General features: G+C 39.4%; 1 protein-coding gene across 1 annotated transcript; it reads right to left on the reverse strand.

Moving 5' to 3' along the window:
- Nucleotides 1-292: 292 nt before the first annotated feature.
- GTPBP1 (GTP binding protein 1) lies at nt 293-20263 on the reverse strand. The gene is made up of 12 exons (XM_015827238.2): nt 20051-20263; nt 18686-18797; nt 17262-17442; nt 14063-14411; nt 12898-13021; nt 9148-9262; nt 6498-6642; nt 6184-6366; nt 5308-5443; nt 4370-4548; nt 2417-2617; nt 293-510 (listed from the first exon to the last, which is right to left on the reverse strand). Exons 1-12 carry the CDS (start codon nt 20240-20242, stop codon nt 418-420), a joined length of 2010 nt encoding a protein of 669 aa, XP_015682724.2. The 5' UTR covers nt 20243-20263; the 3' UTR covers nt 293-417.
- Nucleotides 20264-22651: the final 2388 nt, after the last annotated feature.

Consider the following 22651-nt stretch of genomic DNA (forward strand, 5'->3'; position numbering starts at 1 on the left):
ATTTCAGAAATTCCCAACTGCAAAAGAGTAAGTTAGCTAACCTAATGATGAACATGAGAATGGAGAAGACACAGGTACTTACTTTTCTGTACCTGCATTCTCCTGAATGCACATGCTCACAAGCACACTCACATACAAACCACCATAATAAAAACATAAAAATCATGACTAAGAGCTTGAGGTGTACAAAATGTTTTAGGAAAAGGGAGAAGGTGGCTGCTGGTCAGTCCCACTGTTCTTTGTCACCTTCATTAGCTTCAATGGAAAACCCACATTCCCTGGAACCTCCTCCCCCTTCCCCCCCAAATCTTCCACAGTAGAAGATCAGCTGCAAAGGATTTTGGTTAAGCTGCTCCGGGTTTCTGAATTGAAGAAATGGAGGGGGAGATGTGAATTTCTCAATTACTGAAAAGATGTTCAGCAGCCACCAGCTGGAGTCACAATAGCTGCTTGAGATTTCACTTTATGACGCTGGCCACCACGCCTCCGGCCACCACCTCCAACCTTTGCCTGGGGAAAGGGGGAGGGGAGAAAAAAGAGGCCAAGTTAGAATAAGATGGACAAGAGATTTTGAACGACCAAAGAAATTGAAAAAAAAAATGCACAAACACAAGTCATAGTGTTAGGTATTGGATATGTATAAGCCCCATAAAAAACATCTTCCATATAAGCCTTCCCAGTCCAATTCAGAAGAGGACATCTCGCTGATGCTTTCTTATAGTCGTGATGGTGGGATATTCTCTGTTGTTGTAACTGCTAAGTGGAACAAACACTGCAGCAAAATAAAGTGGGCATGGAGCATTTCCACCACGAATTAAAGACCAGTAATACAAGAGTATTTGATGGTCAGCTACCCTAACATTACTAGTATAGTTTAGGTTTTATTTGGGTATTTCTCTTTCCACTGTAAGTTCCTTTGAAATTTGTGACAAAACAAACTGTAAATAAAATCAAATAATAAATGAGAAATGAGAGGATGAGAAAGCATTTTCGTAACAATTCAAGCTGAAGGTTCCTGAGCTTCATGAGAATTCAATTTAAAGGTTATGACTAGAGCTCACTCCACAGCCTGTGCTCCTAAGGCATATAAGCCATAGTAGAGGAAATACCTTATTTCCCTCTTGATTGTGGGGTTCTTCATCCAATGCAGGCTGAAGGAAAGCATTGGGAAGAGAAAAGCAGAGGTAAGCTGAACACAGGACAGACACAGATAATAACCAAGACAGACAACTAGGATATGGACAAAGATTGAGAGAATAAAAGTTCTATTCCAATTCATCTGGAAAGCACTAGACAGACAACACATGACAGGAGACAAAACAAAGGCAGACACAGGCCAAAGGAAGAAAGGAGATTGACATGCTAGATAAATAATGATTGCACACACAGAGCACAAGTATCTGAATTAAGGAGCACTGCTAGGCTAAAGCTCTTAAGTTTTTGTCAATTTAACAAATTTCTGCTACCTGTCCAAAGTTTGCAATGGCATCTTAACATTTGAAGTACAATAGAATGCTATAAAATTCTGCAAAGGAAAACCTCACAAAACTGTAAACCCCTCTTGCCAAAACAGAAATTTGAATTGGATACATTTTATGCCTTCAATATAATTCAAGGAAATCTCCGTAATTCAGAAGGGAGTTCATTCTACACGTTGGGACAACTGTAAAATAAGACTCTCTCAGCAAATCTTTACTGTATTAATCCACATCGTAAAGATAAAGGAAACAGTTGGATCCACACACTGCAAAAGAACTGCAAGCTCATGTGGAAAAGATTTAACAGCCCATGAACAATTAAGTAGGACACTTAAACCTGAGGCAGACAAACAGCTGTCTCACTTTGAACTAAATAAAAAGTGTATGATGTTCACTGTGGAATGCATGAAAAATAAGCTTCCATTTTAAAAGGAAACAAAGATACAAGCAGCTTCCTTGGCTACAAGATTATTGCCCTGGCATCTGTGCCTATGTTGGCACCCATTTTTATGATGTAATCCAGGGGTCCTCAACCTTGGCCACTTTAAGACTTGTGGACTTCAATTCCCAGAATTCCTCAGCCAGCTTTGCTTTGCTGGCTGAGGAATTCTGGGAGTTGAAGTCCACAAGTCTTAAAGTGGCCATGGTTGAGGACCCCTGATGTAATCATACCAATTCTGGACAGAAAAAACAAATGAGAACATACAATATTAAAAATGAACATACTACACCCTGCTTGGTTATTTTCTTCTGACTTAACAGGGAACGTGAATCAGGATACGAAGGCTTGTTCAACAAGGTTTAGTTTAAAAAGCACTTTCTTAATATGAACTTGGCCAAAATCAGTGGAGAAACTGTGGCTCCTTTAAGGTAAGCCTGGGAAAGGTATGATGACATTGACAAGGGCACAAAGGCACTGCCCAGGCCACTTTATCTACCTGTGGTTGTTGAGCACCAGATGGTGCTGGGGCAACTGCTGCCAGTGATGCTGCATCCTCTGCCACAGTGGAAGTCAGCACTGGTATGCCAGCCTGGGCTCCACTCTCTTCGCGCTTGGTCAAGGGTCCTTTTTTTGTAGACTGCATCTTTATTTGCTGGGGCTTCGAGTTCATAGGAGAATTATTGGTGGTCTGGAGTAACTGCCCGTCAAAAACAGATAACCAGAATCAGGATCTTTGTTGAGTGCTGGGTTTTATTTTAAAGCATAGAATCAAACAAGCAAAGTTGATGTGACTTTAGTTAGACTTTTAGATACTTAGAAAAAGAAGCTAAGCTCTCTCATCTCATACAACTCCTGAAGCAAGAAGAGACTATAGTTAGTCTATTTTTTTTTTTATTCCAGGAGCTGATAGGGAAGGCCAAACATTATGTAAAAGAGAGATTTTAACAGCAGAACAATATTTAAACCATTTCATTGTACATAGGATTCAATTGATCTATTTGGATCATATATAAAATTATATTTTGATTTGGCAACCAGGACCTTCTGAATTTGTCATGCTTAAAAAAGGATGGTTGGCACACTGCATTTATAAATACGAAGAATCCATTGGGATAATACCTTAATTCCAAACAGAAGTAAGACTTAAACGACATAGAACTATAACTGGGTTTGCAAGCCTTTGGAAAATATAGGTATTGCAGCAATATTTTATTTCAACAGACAGAACACTGATGCAGGGCACCTAAGAAGATTCCATTTTGGATGGAGTGAAAATTCTAGAACAGTGGTTCTCAACCTTCCTAATGCTGCGACCCCTGCGGGCGGGGGCAGGAGGAGGGACGGGGTTTGGTCATTCTCATTCTCTCTCACTTTTTTTCTCTCTCTCTGGCACGTGCGCTCTGCCTCCTCTCCTGCGGCTGGAGCGTGCGCCGGGCAAGCCGAGGGCGCACGTGGGCCGTCGCCCAGCAACCGCCTCGGCCTGGGAGCGCCGCACATGCGTGGCGCCGCCCCCTGCGCCGGCTGAGGTGGGGCTGGCTCCGCCTGCGATTTCATCATGCAGAGGGCCGCACCTCCCCCTCGGCCTGCCTGTCCGCCCTCACCGCTCCATGTTGTGGCGCTTCTGGGTTGTGATCGGCCGCCTCAGCAGCAGCAGCAGCAGCAGCAGCAGCAGCGCCCGCCTCCTCGCCGCCCTCCTGCCCCGCGCCTCACTCCACGCGGCCCACCCCTCCTCCGCCAGCACCCGGCCTCGCCGCCCGACCCCGCAGTACCCTGGCCTCGGCGCCAGCATGGACGCACCCACCACCTGGAGAGATAGAGGAGCGATGTCTCGGTTCCTAAGACCATCGGAAATATGTGTTTTCCGATGGTCTTAGGTGACCCCTGTGAAAGGGTCGTTCAACCCCCAAAGGGGTCACGACACACAGGTTGAGAACCGCTGTCTAGAAGATACTTGACTTGTTGCGGCAACTCTAAAAAAAGAGGGAAAGGCCCAAAACAGCAGAAATAGACTCCATTTTTTTCTTACTAGTTTCCCAATGGATCCTTCCAGCACAGCTAAATACAAATTCAGATAGACAAGCAACATTTTGCCAAACTGCATACTGGGTTGGAGAAAGCTGGACTAAAGTTTCTTACTGAACAACAATGCTCAAACTTGTTCTAGTTACCGGGCTGAAAGCTCTGAAAAAATGGGAGCAGAACCATCTAAGCATAGAATCTGCTGTAAAGTTAATCCCATCCAACGTGCTGTAATCTTTAAGAAAAAATATATAGATACTGGAAAATAACAAAATTGTTATTTTGTTATGGTACATCAATTAGGTACCCCACCAGTAACTAGAAATAAGCAGTAACTGGCATCAAAGCAATACACCATTTATTAAATGAAGAAGAGATATTATGGAACTGCGGGTACCAATCTGTGCAATTCCTCCCCATCCACTATTACCTTGGTGATAGTGCCGACAGCTTTGGTACGCCCCTCACGAAAAACCAGCCGCTGGTCTATGTGCAAGTACTCTGGAGTCTTGATGAAGCGGAAGTGGACAGTGGCTTTATCCCCAGTGCGCAGGCAGTCTTTGTCCATGCTAAGGATAGTGGCTGTCTGGCGAATGCTACCACAATGTACTAGAAACAGTAAGAATCTCACTGGCACTCAGAATATCCCCAAGGAAACAAATATTGGCAATATACATGAATATTATTAATTCACCACACAAAAAAGTTCAATTTCCTTTGTTATGTATCTGCATCTCTGACTAACAGGATCAACATCAAAACTTTACTCTTGTTACTTTCCCTAGTGAGCCCAGATCTTCATTGCCTACTGGCATCCCGGTGAAGGATTTCTCCAGTGACAAATCTGAAGGCCTAACATATGTCATACTTTCCTCAAAAGCCTGTATCTTGTCACATACAGGTTAAAAAAAATCACATGCAGTCATTCCCTTCCCCCCTCCCCTTCCGGTCATCCGTCAAATCTAGCACTAAAATGGGATTTCTACAATGGTGCAAGTCAAGCAATCTAGACATGAATCACCCAACATCTTGATGTTCTGCCACATTCCAAAAGTTTCACAATGAATAGTGCTCTTTTGCTCATTGCTGGTGTTTTAAGTTAGAGATGCAAAATATTAAGAGCTGCACCTGGCCTCTTAATGTACGGTTTGGGGAGGGAAGGATTAAGATAACAGCAATTCTCCTAATCTAATTTAATTTTACAATTTAGAGCATAAGGAACTGCAGCAATAGCTTCAGAAGATGGTCTTGAACCTATGTTGTGCACTCCTACCCTTATGGGGAATAACCACTACCAGTAATATATTTAATATTTCAAGCTAAACTGCAACAAGTGTATATAAAGACATGGAAAGCAACGTCACATACCCATTGCCTGATAACGTGGACTGATAGTGGTAGGATGGTGAAGTACCAGAATCTCTGCTTCAAATTCCCAAGAGGCTTGAGGATTCAACCGAGGTGATACCATCACCATGCCTTTCCTGATAGAGGAGCGTTTGATCTGGTAGTGGAATAATTAAAAGAGAGTTATCAAAATCAAAAGTAGGTTCACTGGAAAATAAACATACTTCTGTGGTATTTACGGAAGACTACACCAGCTCTTTAAATACAACCTCTTCTGGGAAGCAGTAGGATGGCCATCCATCCAACTACCCAAGCAGGAAACCATCCCAAGAAGAATAACTTAAGGTAATGGTTTTGGTCAAAACCATTTACGTCTTGGCAAGATTTTCAGAAGTGATATGCCATTGCTTTCTTCCTAGGACTGAGAAAGAGTGACAGGCCCAAAGCTACCCAGCTGACTTTGTGCCTAAGGCAGGACTAGAACTCGTGGATTCCCATCTTCTAGCCTTGTGCCTTAAACTACTATGCCAACTTAGGTCTCTACACTTACTTATCTGGGACTAAATCCAATTGAACTCAATCCATTTCCTAAAAAATTAAGTAAGATTAACAAGTAGAAAGAAAATTATGGAAGAAAATAAAAGGGACTGCCTGTTCCACATGCATATAAATCTCTATCGTATTTCTCATTAACTCATTTTCAGTGGAGGCAATTTTGGTGTGTAATTGCAGACGAAACTTGCTATACCTTAGCCATCCTAAATATACAGACCAAGGAATAAACCCCCTTAACCCAGAATCTATATACTTCTGGATTCACATCTTTACCATTGCTTTGTTAGACATTGAATATAAATGCTTTCCAAGAAAGTAGACCCATAGCAAGTTGGCACTCACCTTTTTCAGAGCAAAGGAAGCAGTCTGACCACCCCGCACCTCCTTGACTGGCATGCGCTTGCGATGGATGGATTTCACTGCAATAGGCAAGAAGTTGCCGAGCGGATCTGGGCCCAGAAGCAAAGTGTCATTTAACTTGATTAGGCCTCTCAGGGTTGTCCCAGATACCACTGTTCCAACACCCTATGCCAGGAAGAAAGGAAAAAAGGAAAAAAAGGGAATCAAGTTAGGACAGCAAATAGCAGATAATTTCTTTACTTTTCTCATCTCTGAAAAAGATGAGAGAAACATTTTTCTAGAATACTTCTGCTTACTGGCACAGAATAAGTGTCATCTATCTGGAATTCCGCAGGTTCTTCCTCCCGGTAACTTGTCCTTGGAGACAGGAGATTGAGAAACATCTTCAGCAATTCCAAATTCTCACCAGTGACATTGGAAATCTGGAAGATTGGGCACATCCTAATGAGAAAAAAAAATTATTACAAAACAAATTATTCAGGGCTCTTTACTATCTTGTTCTTTATGTTTGGTACATCTCTAGATGATATAACAAATATACCTAGTGATGGAAGAAAGGTGCCCTGCAACAGGGCTTCACACACTTTGCCATTCTGTGATCTCCTAAGGCACGGGTGTCAAACTCGATCGTGTCACGTGACATAGCATGACATATTGCAAATTTTTTGCCTTTGTGGAGCCGGGGTGGGCGTGGCCTGCGCACGATGCATCCGGCCCGCGGGCCGCCAGTTTGACACCCCTGCCCTAAGGCAAGGATGGGCAACTATGGCCCTTTTACAATCTGTGGACTTCAACTCCCAGAATTCCTGAGCCAGCCACACTGGCTCAAGAATTCTAGGAGCTGAAGTCCACAGGTCGTAAACAGGCCATAGTTGCCCACCGCTACTCTAAAGTAATAAATGAATTTGGATTGCTTCATGAATAAAACTAATGATTTCATTGGATTAGGCTTGGATGAAAAAATACCACTTTTGTTACATTTTAATTTATAATCTGTGGCCCTTCGGAGTTACTGAACTGCAAATTCCAGTAGTTCCAGCCAGTCCAGCCAAGTCTGAAGGATTATGGGCACCATCATTTGGCAATACCGGAAAGGCCACAAACTGCCTGCTGCAGAAACAGCATCTTTCAAATAGAAGTTTAATCTCCAAGGAAACTACATTACATTTATTTCCACCCACCCTCTGATCAAATTTCCAATCTTTTTCTTAGTAAAGGCAGAAGTGGCCTAATTGGATATCTCTCCAATCCCCAGTGCTTTTTTTCTAAAAAAAAAAAAAAAAAAAAGGTGCCGGAACTCACACACGTCATACAACCTGCCTTGCCTACCCTACAAGGTTCCATCCAAAAAAGGTGCCGGAACTCCGTTCTGGGCGTTCTATGACAAAAAAAAAAAAAAGCCCTGGATATCCCAACCAGGGTTGTTGCAGCTCACTTCTGCCTCCTTAGCCTCAGTTGTGCCCCCAAATAATCTTTTTTCAGCTTTTGCCTTGCAGGAAGAACCTGCTCCAACACTCCTTCTCACAGCAAGTCTCCCATCACCATCAAGGACCCATGCTCAACCGCCCACAAGCCCATGCTATGGAAGACTGCTTGGGATGATGCTGAGTTGTTTTTCATCTGGGGAAGATCAAATACTTTCACATTACTGTTTTCTTGCCCATGAATGAAGGAAAATCAAGTGACATCTTTCCTTCTCTTTTTCTCTAAGCTTCCCTTCACCAAGAAGTAGGTGTCAAAGAAAAGGTTGCATCAGTTATACATGAAAGATGACTTGCATTGGTCATACATGAGACTTCATTTCAACCAATCCAAAGTTGAGACAGTGCTGCAGCCCTGGCTGCCTCTCCATAGCTTTACTTTGGTCCTACTGGTGATGAGCTGAGAAATTGCCACACTGCTTCATCCTCTCTCAGGTAGTGAGGGCACTAGCAGGAGCTGCAGCTCAACAAGCAGGAGCAGAACAAGGCACAAGGAGTAACTGCCTTCTCTCTCTCTCTCTCTCTCTCCAGCAGCCAGACTATCTCCTGCTCAGTTGCTGGAAATACAAATAGAGATCTACCTGGCAACACTAAGCAGTACTCCTTGTCCTCCACCTGTCTTTTCGCTTGCTCTGGCCCAATGATTTCTCCTTGTTAACTGGGAGAAAGTGAAACCAGAGAGAAGGGGAATGGCATCTCTCTACCTTTACACTTTTGCTTCCTGCCCACCTGTTTGACCTTCCCCCAGAAAGCCATCAAGCTTTGTTAAAGGGAAAGGTTGAGAATGAGGTGGTGGAGACCAACAAATCAGCACACACCAGATATTGGTCATGCCAGTGGATTTAGCATTGCTGGAGCTCTGGAACAGCACACTCCCTCTGTGCATGGACATGTGCTTGGATATGGAAGCCAAGAAAAAAACTGCAGCTTTGATAGGATTAGTTGAGAGTAGGAAAGAGAAGAGAGATGGAGAAGGATCACCTTCCATTTGTCAAAATAGGATCCTAGGTGATGGTTCCTTTACAATTTTGCCAGCTGGGCTATTGGTATTATTCCCCAGCTGACAACAATGTAAAGAGCACAATGAGTCTGATTCATTCAAATAGCCTTTCAAGTCTGTTCATCAGACTTCCAGAAGATGAGGACTCAATTTGAAAACCCCTACCCTTCCAGGGACTCCAAGTATGTTATTCCTGCTGCCCCTAACACTGGTAGTATACCCAAGTCATATAACATTGCATTTCTGATTCAATAATCTCACCATGTTTTTAATCCTAGGGCTGGCAAAATAGGGAGCTACAACTGTAAAAGAACCACCCACTTCCATTATAGAAAAATGATAGGATTGTGAGGGTCTACTTAGATTTGCTTTTAAAAAAACATGGATTTCACAGGGCTTTCCTGGAAGTCTTTCATCTCTGTTGTAAGTTATCAAATTGGGATTCAGCTTGTTTTCATTAATCACCTTTCAGAGCTGAAATTGGAGGCAGTAACGATAACATCATCTTTGCTCTGGACCAACACCGGGATCTTCCTGCATCCTGGGGACTTCAAAAGTCGTTGCAGGAGCTTCAGAGTTTCTTCATGAACAAAATGAAAACAATTAGGCCTGTTTGTAGCACTTAATTTTGATAGGGTTAACTGAGAGCAGGGGGGGGGGGCGGAGGACAGAATCATCTTCCATTTGTCAAAGCAGGCTCCTGGATGACAGTTCCCTTACAATTTTGCCAGCAGGACCATTTGTTCTCCAGCTGACAACATTGCAAATAGCACAATGGCTCATATTCAGAACTAATCAAGTACTATATAAAAACTGTTCCAGAGTTATACAGCAGATATGTACACTTTCAATTTATTTGAAATATTTACATGCCTGGACCACCGGGATTTTAAAATTTATTTAAAAGGAGAAAAAAAGAAGTCTTAAGTAGAGCTAGAATTTAGAAAGTAAGTTACAGACTTACTTTAATCAAATTAAATTTTAAAAATTAATAAGAACTTTGGATGGACTAAAACAGCTTCTTGTTTCTGCTTGCTTACAACTTTTATTCTCTATAATATGTACCTTTTTTAAAAAAAATCAGTCCTAAAATAAAACAATTCTTATAGGTAGAATTTAATCTGCATTATTACTTTGACCACAACTTAATTTCACAAAATACAATTAATAGTTTAAGAAATTTTACAAGATTTAATCTTGTCATGTGGTCTAGGATCTCGTTTTGCTCTCAGTATCTATTTTCAATAATATTTTTATTAAATTTTAAAAAATACAAACTAAAAGAAAATATAAAAAATAAAAAATGAAAGATGCAAAAAAGGATGGGAAAGAAAAAATATATAAGGAAAAGAAAAAAAACATGAAATGACTGCCCCCTTCATTTTTAGTGGTTGATCACCTTCTTCAACATTTCAAAAGATCTCGTCTTCCCATATCTCATTCTCATCTATGAACAAATTATGAAGACTGGTCATTCAATCTTAATCAGCAAAAGTCCACTAAGAGTTACCCAAAATAGCAACATATATAGTTCAACTACAATCAAATAAATCAATTTGTATTCTGTTCAACACAATGATTTATTGTTTTCTCTATTACAAAAAAATCTTCCCATATCTTATCTCTTATATATAAACATATTTTGCCTCCTCTTTTGAACTGTCAAGAAAAACCCTTTAAGAGCTACTAGAAAAAGCAACAAATTTAAAATCATCATCTTTAATCCCTTTGATTGAAGTTCATGTCTTATTTTTTTTGTCTCCTCTTAGAAACTCTCTTGCAAGTTTAACACATATACAGAAGTAACAACATATATATTTTAATCTTAATTATGTAAGCCAACTTCTGTAATCCTTTACTTTTAACACCATAACTTATCACTTTCTCTGAAAATACACAGAGACACACAACCTCCCCCCTTCTTCTGATATCTTATCTATAAACAAGTATTTAAAACCTCCTCATTCAGTCCTGGTTTAAAAAAAAACCCAAGCTACTAAAAAGAATATCATACGTATTTTTTAAATCTTAGTCGAATAAGCCAATTTTATATTTTTTTCTTTTTTCTTTTAAAAATCTAGAAGTTTATTCCCTTTAAATAGTAGCTGATTTCTTTTCATTTTTTTGTTTTATCTCAGGAATTCCTTCATGAGTGTAATACAGTACATCTCTTGATAAATCCAAAATAAGAAAATTCTTCAAGTCACTCTTCTATTATTTGTCCCCCTTATTTATTAAGACATTAAGGGTTTCATTGTAAGTCCTGTATAACATCTTTTTCCATATCATTCTTGTATCTTGTTATTTTTCAATCCATATCCAAAACAGCCTGGTTCTCACTTATACCTTCTTCTATCTATCTGTTCTTTTAAAACCTATTTTATGGTAGCAAGAGAAAGTGCCCCGTTACCAAATATTCTTTAATTCTTCCAAAGTTAAAATACTTTACTCTGTTCTGTATTAGTGGGTCTCTTCTCCTTTAATTATCTTTTACTCTTTCTGATTGCCTTTACCCACAACATTTTTACACAGGAAGATTTCTTACACTTAGATTCAAAATCCTTAAATATCTATATCTATATAAATAAAAATGTAAATGTTCGTTTGTTCAAAATCTTAAATCTCTGAAAGTTCTTCAACGATTGCTTTGAAATTTTGACACAACGTTGCATTCGAATACGCGTGTGTTTTTATATACCTGTATTATATAGATGTCACACCTGTGACAGGTAAAAACATGCTTTTTTGAAAAACAGCGCCATCTGTTGGACGTAAAAGCAACACACACTTTTACCAGACTGAGCCACAGCAACGCGTGGCCGGGTACAGCTAGTATTTTAATATAATTTTAAACAATCCAATTGGTTTCAAAATCTTATTTCCAATCCATTTAACCCCTCGATCTTTTTAAACATTTTCAAAATCAACATAATCACCCTTTTGCTCTTTATTTCCGAATTTAAAAAATTAAGTTCTTAAATTTACATGAAATTTCTTTCACTAGGGGGTTGAAGGTGTGATGAAAGATATTCTGAAGGTTCGTAATATCCAAAAAGCAGTTAACAAGCCATTTCCTAAAATGATTTAGGAGAGGAAGTGGGTGAAACCAGTGTCCATTTGATAGTTCCAAACTGGGCAAAGCTGGTTTTCACTATGCTCCCAGAACTCTTAACACCCACTGGAGACCATTATTTTATGGTCTCCTTGCAGGCAGCATCTCTATGACGCTCTTGTGGGTGATCCCAGGTCCTTTATCCAGAATTTCAAGGCTTTTCATTCCACAAAAAGCAAAGCGGTCTTCAATCTACCACTGCTTCCCTGCAGTCTGGTTTTAGCTCTCAATATTAAAATGGTAAAATAAATAGAGACACCAGGAAGCCCAGAATATCCATTTTATCACCATAACAATATAGAAAGAGACTAATGGATGCAATTTTTGCCCAGGAGCAGGCAGCCTCATTCATCCACCAACATAACTTTGAAGAACACATCCTATTCCGGTCAGTCTGTTCTCTTAGAAATACCCCACTACAGTAAATTCCACACCTAAGTGCCTTTGGCATTCAATGTTCTTTTATACGAAGACAATAGCTTGTCTTTGGCAGCAAAAATAATTTCCCCATGAATACTTACCACAGTAAGGAATAAATGAAGATGCTCTTGCAAAAGACAGATGTCAAGAACAGTTTATAATCTATAGATTTTTGTAAAGAGTCAATTTTTAAGACTACTGGTAACAGACCAGCTTGCCAATCAGCTTTGGGCTCACAGCTATTGTTCATTTTACCATAGTTTGTTGAATAAATCCCAATTGTAGTCATCATGCTAAGCAACCAGTAGGTTGTTTTATGTACTAGATAAACAAAGCCTCTGTTTTCTGTTACAGAGCTGGCTATGCGTTCCAGAGGATCCTAGGTCATACCTTACATAAAAGGCCTGGAAAAACCAACACCTGCAGTATCAGAAAAGAGTCTTAGCCTACACAACTACATTTACATATATGACTCTGAGCAGTTCAGCCTTGCCCTCAGTCACAAAAGCTCTTTGGGTGACTTTGAGCTTTTCTCAAGGCTGATGTGGGAAACTAGGAATATTTTGTACTGAGAATCAGTCTGATGCAATTAAGAAACCAGATTAGAAATCAGAAGACGAAAAATTCAGGCACAACTGAGATAAAAACAACAAAGAGAAACGGTTGTAGCAATAACCATTTACCTTGAAGTATGTTAGCCGGACACATATCAATCTTGGTCACCACCACAAAGACTGGAACATTTAGCGCCAATGCCAGACCTAAGTGCTCCTTGGTCATCCCAACAATTCCAGCATTGCTGCCAACCTGTATTGAGATAAATTTTAAGGTAAAACAACCATGACTATGACAGCATTAAGCAATGATTTATGTGTATGCCAAAAAAGATGGGCATAGACATGCATTTCAATCCATCAAAAATTAAGATTTGTAGCAAAGTAAAAGTTGATCAAGTTGCCATATGAGAAATAATTTTTCACGGTTAATAACACCATTTGTGAGGATAATTTGAAGAACATAATTCAAGAGAAATCCAGACAGACAACTTAGGACATGTACCAGAAAGAAGGTGTCTTAATGAAGTAAATATTCCAGTCGATTCAAAATGTTTAAAAGCAATTTTCCACATTTAAAAACTTCTCTGTAGTATCTGTCTCCATGCAATTCCCAAGCTTCCCTTTATTTTAGGATGGGATATGAACCTCAGAATCAGCACACAATGACAAACAGAAACAGCTTGCTTGCTACTGTCATGGAAGTAAAGTCACTGATACAGACATAACCTAAATCAATTCTTATTAAGTTACCATGACAAAGTTTCTTTTTTGCTCTTCCAATATAAGGAAGAATGTTCAATAAGCCAACAGGAGTCAGAGTTTACATGCTTTGCATGCATTAACACTGATGTCTTTGGGATCCTCCCATATAGCAAGGAGATATTTCTACTAAGTTTGCATTTTGTACTTAAGCAGGAACTTTCGTACATATTGTAAGCCACCCAGAGTAGTTCTTGATAGCGAGACGAGCGGCATATAAATTGAACGAATAAATAAAATACATTTTGTACAATTCAAAAACAAAGTTAGGCTGAGAAATACCTTGCAAAATCAAGATAAGCCGCAAACCACAGTTCCATGAGCAGAAGACAGACAACTGAAGCTTCCAACGTTCAGTTTGGTAAAAACAGTTTTAGTATGTAAATTCTACCCTATTATTTATTATTATTGCTGTTATTGCATTTATCACATAAATTATACTCAACTGTTCAACTGTTAGTGAGTCAAGACCAACATTAGAAAAGGGGCCGCTTCACCACAACCCCCTTCCCCTACAACTAGCATTGCTTACCATTAGCATGCAAAAATCAGGGAGATGCCCAGTCATGCCAAAGACTGTAGTCTTCAAGTACTTCTCATGCCCAGCCAGATCAATGAAGGTTATGACTTTTGTTGATTTCTCACAAATCTTGGTCCACTCCAAACTCCCACCGTGGCTGTCAGGCTTGTTCACAACATTGCCTTCGCTGTCGAAGCCCAAAATGTCATTGCCCACACTGCTGGTACGGCCTGACTCAATCTCATGCTTGTGGCGAAAAAGTTTTTGCCGAGCAAAACCACGTCCATTGTCCAGTTCGCCATGGGTAAGAACGCCCAGCAAAGTGCTCTTCCCAGCATCCACATTGCCAACCACTGCTACCCTACAGGAAGGCAAAAGAAAGTGATAAATTTCTTGGACTTCAATGCAACAATTGGAATCAATTTCCTTCTGTCACAAGATAAAATGAAAATCAGCAGCATATTCAAAATGTTGAAACAAATATTTTAAGAGCCACTTCATACGGTTCCAATCACCAGTTTCTAGATCATACAAAACATAAACAACTAAGACTAAGAGAAAAGGAGGGAAAAGCCACCAGTGCCGTAGTTAGAACATTGAAATCTCACAAGGATGTGCACAATGACATAATTAGTACCAAAACTATTTCCCAAATACCAGTGTCTTCATTCAAACCTAAATCCAACACAATGAGAATGTCCTAGGGTTACAATTTCTGTCTTACAACTCTTCAGAGCTAGCACAACTGCTAAAAACCACCATGTCTTATGCTATAAAGTAACATATGGTCTGCAGCATACCATACTGTACAATGAGATACTGAAATTGATCATTCAGTAGCAGTTATTACATTTACATCTTGCTTTTTCTCATCAGAGTATTCCTCTAATTTTATCCATTAGCAACAATGAGGTAGATTGAGATTAGCTGGAATGATACAACAAACAAGTCACCAAGTTACTTTCTTGAATCCCTGACCCAATTTCTGTATCTTAATGCCTAACTCTGCTATTGCTAAAAGTGGATATGGGGAGAGATGGGGAAGGAGAAAATTTGAATCAGAGCTTGATTCAAAAATTTATAAATTTGAAAAAAAAAAGATAGCCAACAAACTTCAAGAACTTGAATATGTCCATCAGACCTGGAACTAAGTTCAAAGCAGGAAACTGCAAATTCAGAAAATCATATTCCCTTTTGGAAATTAGATATTCCTGCATGACCCTTCCCAATCTGAGTCCTCCTGCTAGCAAGGTTGGACTACAATTCCCATGATTAATTAGGCCTTCTGGAAGTTATACAGGTAGTCCTCAACTTACAACCACAATTGAGCCCAAAATTTTTATTGCAAAGCAGGACAGTTATTAAGTGAATTTTGCCCCATGTTACAACCTTTGTTGCCATAGTTGTTAAGTAAATCACTGCAGTTGTTAAGTTAGTAATATGGTTGTTAAATGAATCTGGCTTCCCTATTGACTTTGCTTGTCAAAAGGTCACAAAAGGTGATCACATAACCCTGGGATGCTGCAAGAGGAGCCAGTTGCCAAGTGGCCAAATTTTGATCATGTGACCATATAGATGCTGCAACAGTTGTAGCAAAATGGTCATAAGTCACTTTTTTCAATGCCATTGTAACTTCGAACAGTCATTAAACAAATGGTTGTAAGCTGCGGACTATTTGTAATGCAACACATCCTAAAGGCTATAGGATAAAAAAGACTGCTCTCACAATGTAGGAAACACAAGGGATTTTTATTATTAGGACATTTTCCTTTCACAGATACTGAATCACTAACATCATGGCCAAATCCTAACCAAGCTGGACTGTTTTCTTTCTTGACTGCCTATTACACAATGTGAACATACTGTATAAGTACATATTCCAGAGTCCCTACTGTATATAACTGGCACATGGCATGTTAGTCCTGTACCTATCTACAAATGTTTTACATTGACACAGTCATAATGGCAACCTGAGTGAAAACATCACTTACAGATGCCCTGCAGATCTTAAGAACATCTCAAAAATGCTGTCCTGACCCTTCAATTAGCTGTAAGTTTTTTAAAGGATGGATCCAATGGAGTGTTATACTCATTAAGGAAACAGCTCATTGAATGATTTGCCCAGAGTCAACCTTTGCTAACCTTAAGAACTAAATGGGTCATACTTATTTAGTACTTGGTTGGGAGATCATCACAGGAGTCCAGAACTGTGGTGAGAAGACAATAGCAGCCCCAAAAGAAAGCAGTAGTGAACCACTTCTATACTGTGACCAAGTAAACAACTTGCACATATTCATGAAGTCTCTAGGAATCAGTCTGAATTTATAACTTTACCTTTTAATGTGTACATCAACATTATGTGTTTTAAAGATACCCCATTAACCATATACATTTTGGAGGCAAAGAGTGAAAGAGATTGTATAAACAGCATTTGCCAATGAATTGCAAATTAGAATTGAGTTGGAAGAAATTCTTAAGTACATTCCAAGTTCCTACTATATTTCCATAAAGCTAATAAGAATGGCATAAGTTTTTCATCTTGATACTCACCAAGTACTATTAAACAAAACTGGAAAAATATTTCCAGTTCTTAAGCGTCAGGATCAAATTTCAAGAGCTGCTATGTGCCAACTGAGTAAAGATAAGAAAAAGGTGAACAACTTAAGACACCAGTATCAACTTTTAATCTGAAAATCCAGATTCATGGAATGCTTCCAAATGTGTTTAAACTCTCATCATGAGCATATTTTCATGATCTGGTTCATACATAATACTGGTTTGTTGAGTGGCTGAGCTCACCAGAACACTATATCCAAACCAAATAAACTACATTTTAGTTTAATATGCTGTGTCTATCCACAGTAAAAATAACTCCTGTTCCAGAGCATAAATATATAAGACAGTTTAAGACAGATTAACTTAGTTGAAAAATCTATAAAGAAAGTAAATGTTTGCCTTTTGTTGGATATGAAAAATACAACTTGCAATGTTCTAATGATAATTAGGAAACTGCCATCCAGACACTTCTTTGTAAGAATATATACTCTTAGTCCCAACCATAAGTTCTATGCATAGCGTGAAGGAGAGAAAAAATTATGACACCAAGTTACTTCCATAGTCAAACCAGAGTTACCAGCTTTCTGCCACTACTAGTACAAGCTATAGCCGCAGATATCATGTTGACTAAGCAAGCCTCCATATCTCTTCTTACCTGACCTCTAGGAAATCGTTGTCACCCACACGTTTCCGCACCAAATAATCACGCACTTTGCCTCCTGCTTCTTGGTGCTCTCGCAAGAGAATTACATCAGCATCTATTTGTTCTGCCATGCTCTTCACTGTGGCATAGGAAGCTTCCATGTCTCCATCACTAAGCCCATAGTCAGTCCCATCTAATAAAGCATTAGGAAGGAGAAACAGTTACATGAACTTATTGTAACAGATTTAGTTTGCCCTTCCTGGTCTGTTAATAGACTAGGGAATTCTATTATTTTAAAAAAAGACTGTATACTTAAAGGACATTGATTAAAACAGGCAAGATGATGGTAGAAGAATAAAAACTCAAATTTTATTCCAAATGCTTATAGAGTCACTTGACAGTAAGGTGCATGGCATATAAATTTAATAAATAAAAGCATATAAAAACAAGCTGTAGGACATGGAGGTATGTGGCCTGGGAGGGGGTAAGTACATATTTCATTGATATAACCTCCCATTCTTTCCTTTGTCATTCATTTTTTCTACCAGCAGAATACTAACCCACCCAAACACACATAGCTGCCTTTCTATACAGCCCTTGTTTATTTGATTTATCAAAGGGAAAAGGAGTTTAGAGGCTACATGCAATCCTAAAATTACAGATTACACCCTCCAATTGGGCAAGAAATACCTCCGTATTACAGGTAGTCCTTGACTTACAACCATTCATTTAGTAACAGTTTGAAGTTATGTCACTGAAAAAAGTGACTTATTTTTCACACTAATGACCGTTGCAGTATCCCCATGGTCACATGATCAAAATTCAGATGCTTAGCAACTGATTCATATTTATGATGGTTACAGTGTCCTGGAGTCAGTGGGTTCATCTTTTGTGACCTCCTGACAAGCGAAGTCAATGGGGAAGCCAGATTCACTTAACCATGTTACTAATTTAACTGCAGTGATTCACTTAAAACTGTGGCAAGAAAGATCATAAAATGGGGTAAAACTCACTTAACAAATGTTTCACTTAGCAACAGAAATTTTTGGCTCAATTGTGGTCGTAAATTGAGGAGTCCCTGTATTGTTTTCATTTTATATGGATATTCTGAACATCCTTTATCAAAAAGCAGCACATTATTTCTATACATACACTGTTCATAAAGGATAGTATTCCAGTTTTGTTCAGGGAGAAAATATGAACATTGATGATTGATGTGTAACTAATAATTAGTTAGCACTGACAACTGAAAACAGTGCTTGTTTTTAATGGTGTGGTTTAGCACTAGCTAGATGGGAAGATGAGAAAGTCATCTTGTTCTATTAGAGAAGAAGATACTTATTATATATTAGCCTTTCTTTTTCCCAAGCATAATCAATTGAGCTACTTCTGCAAAATCACTGCTATTTCTTTAAAGCTCACATAGAGTAACTTACCTGACCCTTGACCAATAACATAGATGGTCTCTCCACATCCTTCATCCATTCTCTCCCACATCTGTCGGAGTAAACTATCATACTGTTCGGATGTTGGGCTCACCATTACTAGCTAAACAGAGAGAGTGGGCGTTTACTTTTGATTAACTATGTCAAGAACAAGTTATTTCTCTTAACATATTGTTTTACTCAATTACAATTCAGTGAACAAATACATCAAACAATGCAGTTAAAACAATATTCAAACAATATATCACAAGTTTCTGTTAAACTGTTCCTAAGTCCCTTTGATGAATGCCCCTTAAAATGATTATTTATTTGAATGGTATTGCTTTCAGACAGAAGGAAATAAATGAAGAAAAAGAATGATAAAATAAAAATACCCAGTTATACTACTTAATGAGGAAATATTAAAATGATTACTTTAATATCTGAAATTGACTTCATTTTCAAATACTGTATTTACATTATGAGGAATAAAGTTTAAGTCTGCTGCTTCTGATATGGTATAATAATATATCCAATATTTTATCATGTTTCACAGTATACATAACCATTCCAACATTTTAACAACAGTTTCTATTTACCTAGATGTGCAAAGTTCACTACAGCATAGCAAAAGAAGTCTGATCTGTCAGTATATTGTCATCAGATTACACAAATAGTGAAAATTGCTCGGATTCCATCTATCTCCAATCCATCATCTATCTCCATCTATCTCCATATCATCCTCTGCCCAGCAAATTAATAAACATTGAGGTGCTAGCACCAATTCTTTGATTAGAAAAATGCAATATTAAAATAGATGGTACCCAAATGTCTATACACATAACTACAGTACCTCAACTTTAAAACAAGGAGTGAACGTATTAGAAAAAAATTTAAACAAGGTTACAATTCTAAAGTTGTTTGCAGAAGAGTCCCACATTTTCCTTATTTATGGGAAAACTCATTCAGGAGTACCATACATGTATTAACTTTCTGAAACAAGACACGTGCCAAGGGTGAATGCCACGTACTCCGACTCAGATCCCGCGAAGCACCCTTTATTACACCCTCGTAAGTATTTTCTTTCAGAGACACGCGTCTCACAGTTCTTATCCGTGACAAGGGCAGAAGAAGCCAACCTTTTATGATCTCCAAGCAAATTCACCTACACTATATTAGTGAAGCGACGCCGAATGAAGTTCCCGAAAAGGCTATCAGAACAAGGACCGACCCGGTGTTGATGGTAAGTTGATGGTAAGAGAGCGAACCGCTCAAATGAACGACTGAGACGGCCAAAGGAGCGAGACCCGGAGTAGTCACAGCCGACCTCATCTCCTCCGGCCGTCTCAGCTTTCCTCCCCAGCCTTCCAGGCCTACCTTGCTGGTAAGATCGAGCTCCGGCTCTCCATTGAGCAGCTCGCCGTCCTCGCTGCAGTCAACTTCTGCGACGCCGCCGTGAGGCCTGGAGAAAGCCGCCACTGTCCCACCGTGAGCCACGGGCTCGGGGGCGAACATCGAGGCCGGCACTGGCGAGCCCCCCACCGGAGAGCGACTCCTTTCCGCCGCCATCTTGGCAGCGCCAGCCTCCTTCCCCGGCCTCATTAGTATAAACCCCGCCCACTCGGGCGAAAATTACTTTCAAGAAGCCAGCAGGGCTTCTCTTAGCGTCCACCCAAACAGGTGGTTCAGTCATTTAGTCCTTCGCCCACCAATCAGGGAGCAGGGCCGTCAATAACCTTTCCTGTATTGCTATGACGACCGCGTTAGAATCGATTAATATGTATGAGCCACGCCTCTTGCGAATATTTTCTTTCCGCTTCTTTTCAGGCTGGAAGGAGACCGCAAGCGGGCGGCGGCGGTCTTGGTTTAGTTTATGAATGTCGCCTAGAAACTCGAGAAAAGCACATGCTAAGCGTGTCCCCCTTGGCGGCTGGGACAAACATAGAGGTTTCCCAATCCTGTTTTTAAAGGATTTGATTTAAAGAAACTCTGGAAGAGGCCGAGCCTTCACCAATCATTGGCCATAGCTTAGACCAGGGGTAGTCAACCTTGGCTTAGACCGAGCCAGAGGAGAGAAGGGTCGATAAGAAAGCTACCTATCTAAGCGAAAGCCAATACACTTGGAAACCCTTCTACAGTACTGTGTGGTTAAATGGGATTTCTCCTCCTCTGTTTACCAGTTGTTTCGTCCGGGATAGTGTCTGTCAAAAATCGGGGATGGAGGCTCCCTGTCCAGAGATACTCTTATCCTACCAGTAGCAACAGAGGTTTCTCGTGACTTTTAACTCTGGCAGAGAAAAAAAATCTCTATTGTACGGTACACGTCTTTGTTTTGCAGCCTCGTTGTGGATTTGGTAGAGATGCCGTTGGGACGTATCTGAATTTGGAAGTAAAATGTTTATTCATAGAAGTAAGTAATCCTATAATCTCAAGATCTCTTGTTAGCTAAAGCTAAAGTGTTTTTGTGCAAATGCAGCCCTAGAGACTATGTTCCATGGGGAAGCTTGTTGTCTGTAATCGGCTCCAAATTGATATGTTTATGTAATGAAGCAGGGATCCATGACTTGACAACCCAGAATCGGATGCTGATGCCATTTGGTGATTCCCCTCCCCATACTATATACAAGAACAGATGTTTCTTGGTAATGGGAAGACTGCTGCAACGGATTTTTCACCGCACCAGTTCTCAGAAAGCAAAAACAGGAAACATCTAATTTAGTAGTTATATCTGAAACATGTTTCATAGTTTAGGTTTACCATTTTTTTTCCCTGCCAGGGTTAGGGTTAGTGAAGGTTGTGGGATCTTCATCTCTGGAGATTTTTAAGAGGATGAGTAGCCACTTCTTGAGGAGAAATAATAAACTTCACTGTGGTTCAGAATATAAAAAATTGTGTAATTCTTTTTCAAGTTCCTTTTATTACTAAAGTCAAATATGTAGAAAAATGTATGACATATCAATATTTTGCACTCAACTACAGTCAGCGTTTTTGTTTTCAGTTCCCATTTTTTTAAAATCAACACTTTCATATGGAAGAAAGTGCAGTAAATCCACACAATATTTTCTGAAGCAGAATATAATGCCATGTTTATGAAATGTATTATATATGGGTTGATAATGGAAAAACAAACTTTTAGTCAAGTGATGAATCTGAAATTACTTTGGAGTTCCCAGTTTTTTAACAGAAAATGAGCAGTAAGATCTGATAAGAATGGATGAGATATAGGATCTTTTCAGTACTTGGATAAACATTGACTATCTTTATTCCCAAAGTAATTTTGAATGCATGTTGATAGAAAACTTTGTTCTGATGTCAGGCAGCAAGATCCCGTCATAATTGTGATACACTGGCTCTTTCTCCAATAGCCATTTTACAGTAGCACAATAATGCCCTGTCAACCTCTTGGTTCCTCCTTGATCAGAAAAGGCTAGACTCATTTTATTACAACTTCTTTATTTTAATAACATTCAATAGTTATTTTTTACACTGGCATACAAGTGATTTTTCCCTTAAAAATCTGATTTTGCCCTGTCACAGCTTGGGAGCTCCATTGTTTTATTCCTGAAAGAAGGGGTAAATTTTGCAGTTGTGTACTTGCTCAGTTCCAAAATGGCATTAGGTGAGATGCAACATCCCTGCTTTTTATTATTTGTTTGTTTTATTTATATCCCACCTTTTTTTTAGGATCTCAAAGTGGTATATATCATCCTCTCCCCTTGCTGCACAACAATGTTGTGAGGTAGGTCAGGCTGAGAGGAAAACTCAACTCAAAATTACACAGTGAGCTTCTATGGTTCTGGGTGCACTTGAACGTGGTTCTCCCCATGACAGTCCACTCCTTAATCACTATACTAACTTGCTTTGTATGTTATAGATTATAGAACACTAAAATGAGGGATAATGAGCCTGGGTTATTTATAATTATGTGTATTTATCAGTTTCAGCCAGTCCCTCACCTACTTAATCATTAAGAGTCAA

The sequence above is a fragment of the Protobothrops mucrosquamatus genome, unplaced genomic scaffold (genome assembly GCF_001527695.2).
Source record: "Protobothrops mucrosquamatus isolate PMUCROS unplaced genomic scaffold, P.Mucros_1.0 scaffold3569, whole genome shotgun sequence".
NCBI classification, from domain to species: Eukaryota; Metazoa; Chordata; class Lepidosauria; order Squamata; family Viperidae; genus Protobothrops; species Protobothrops mucrosquamatus.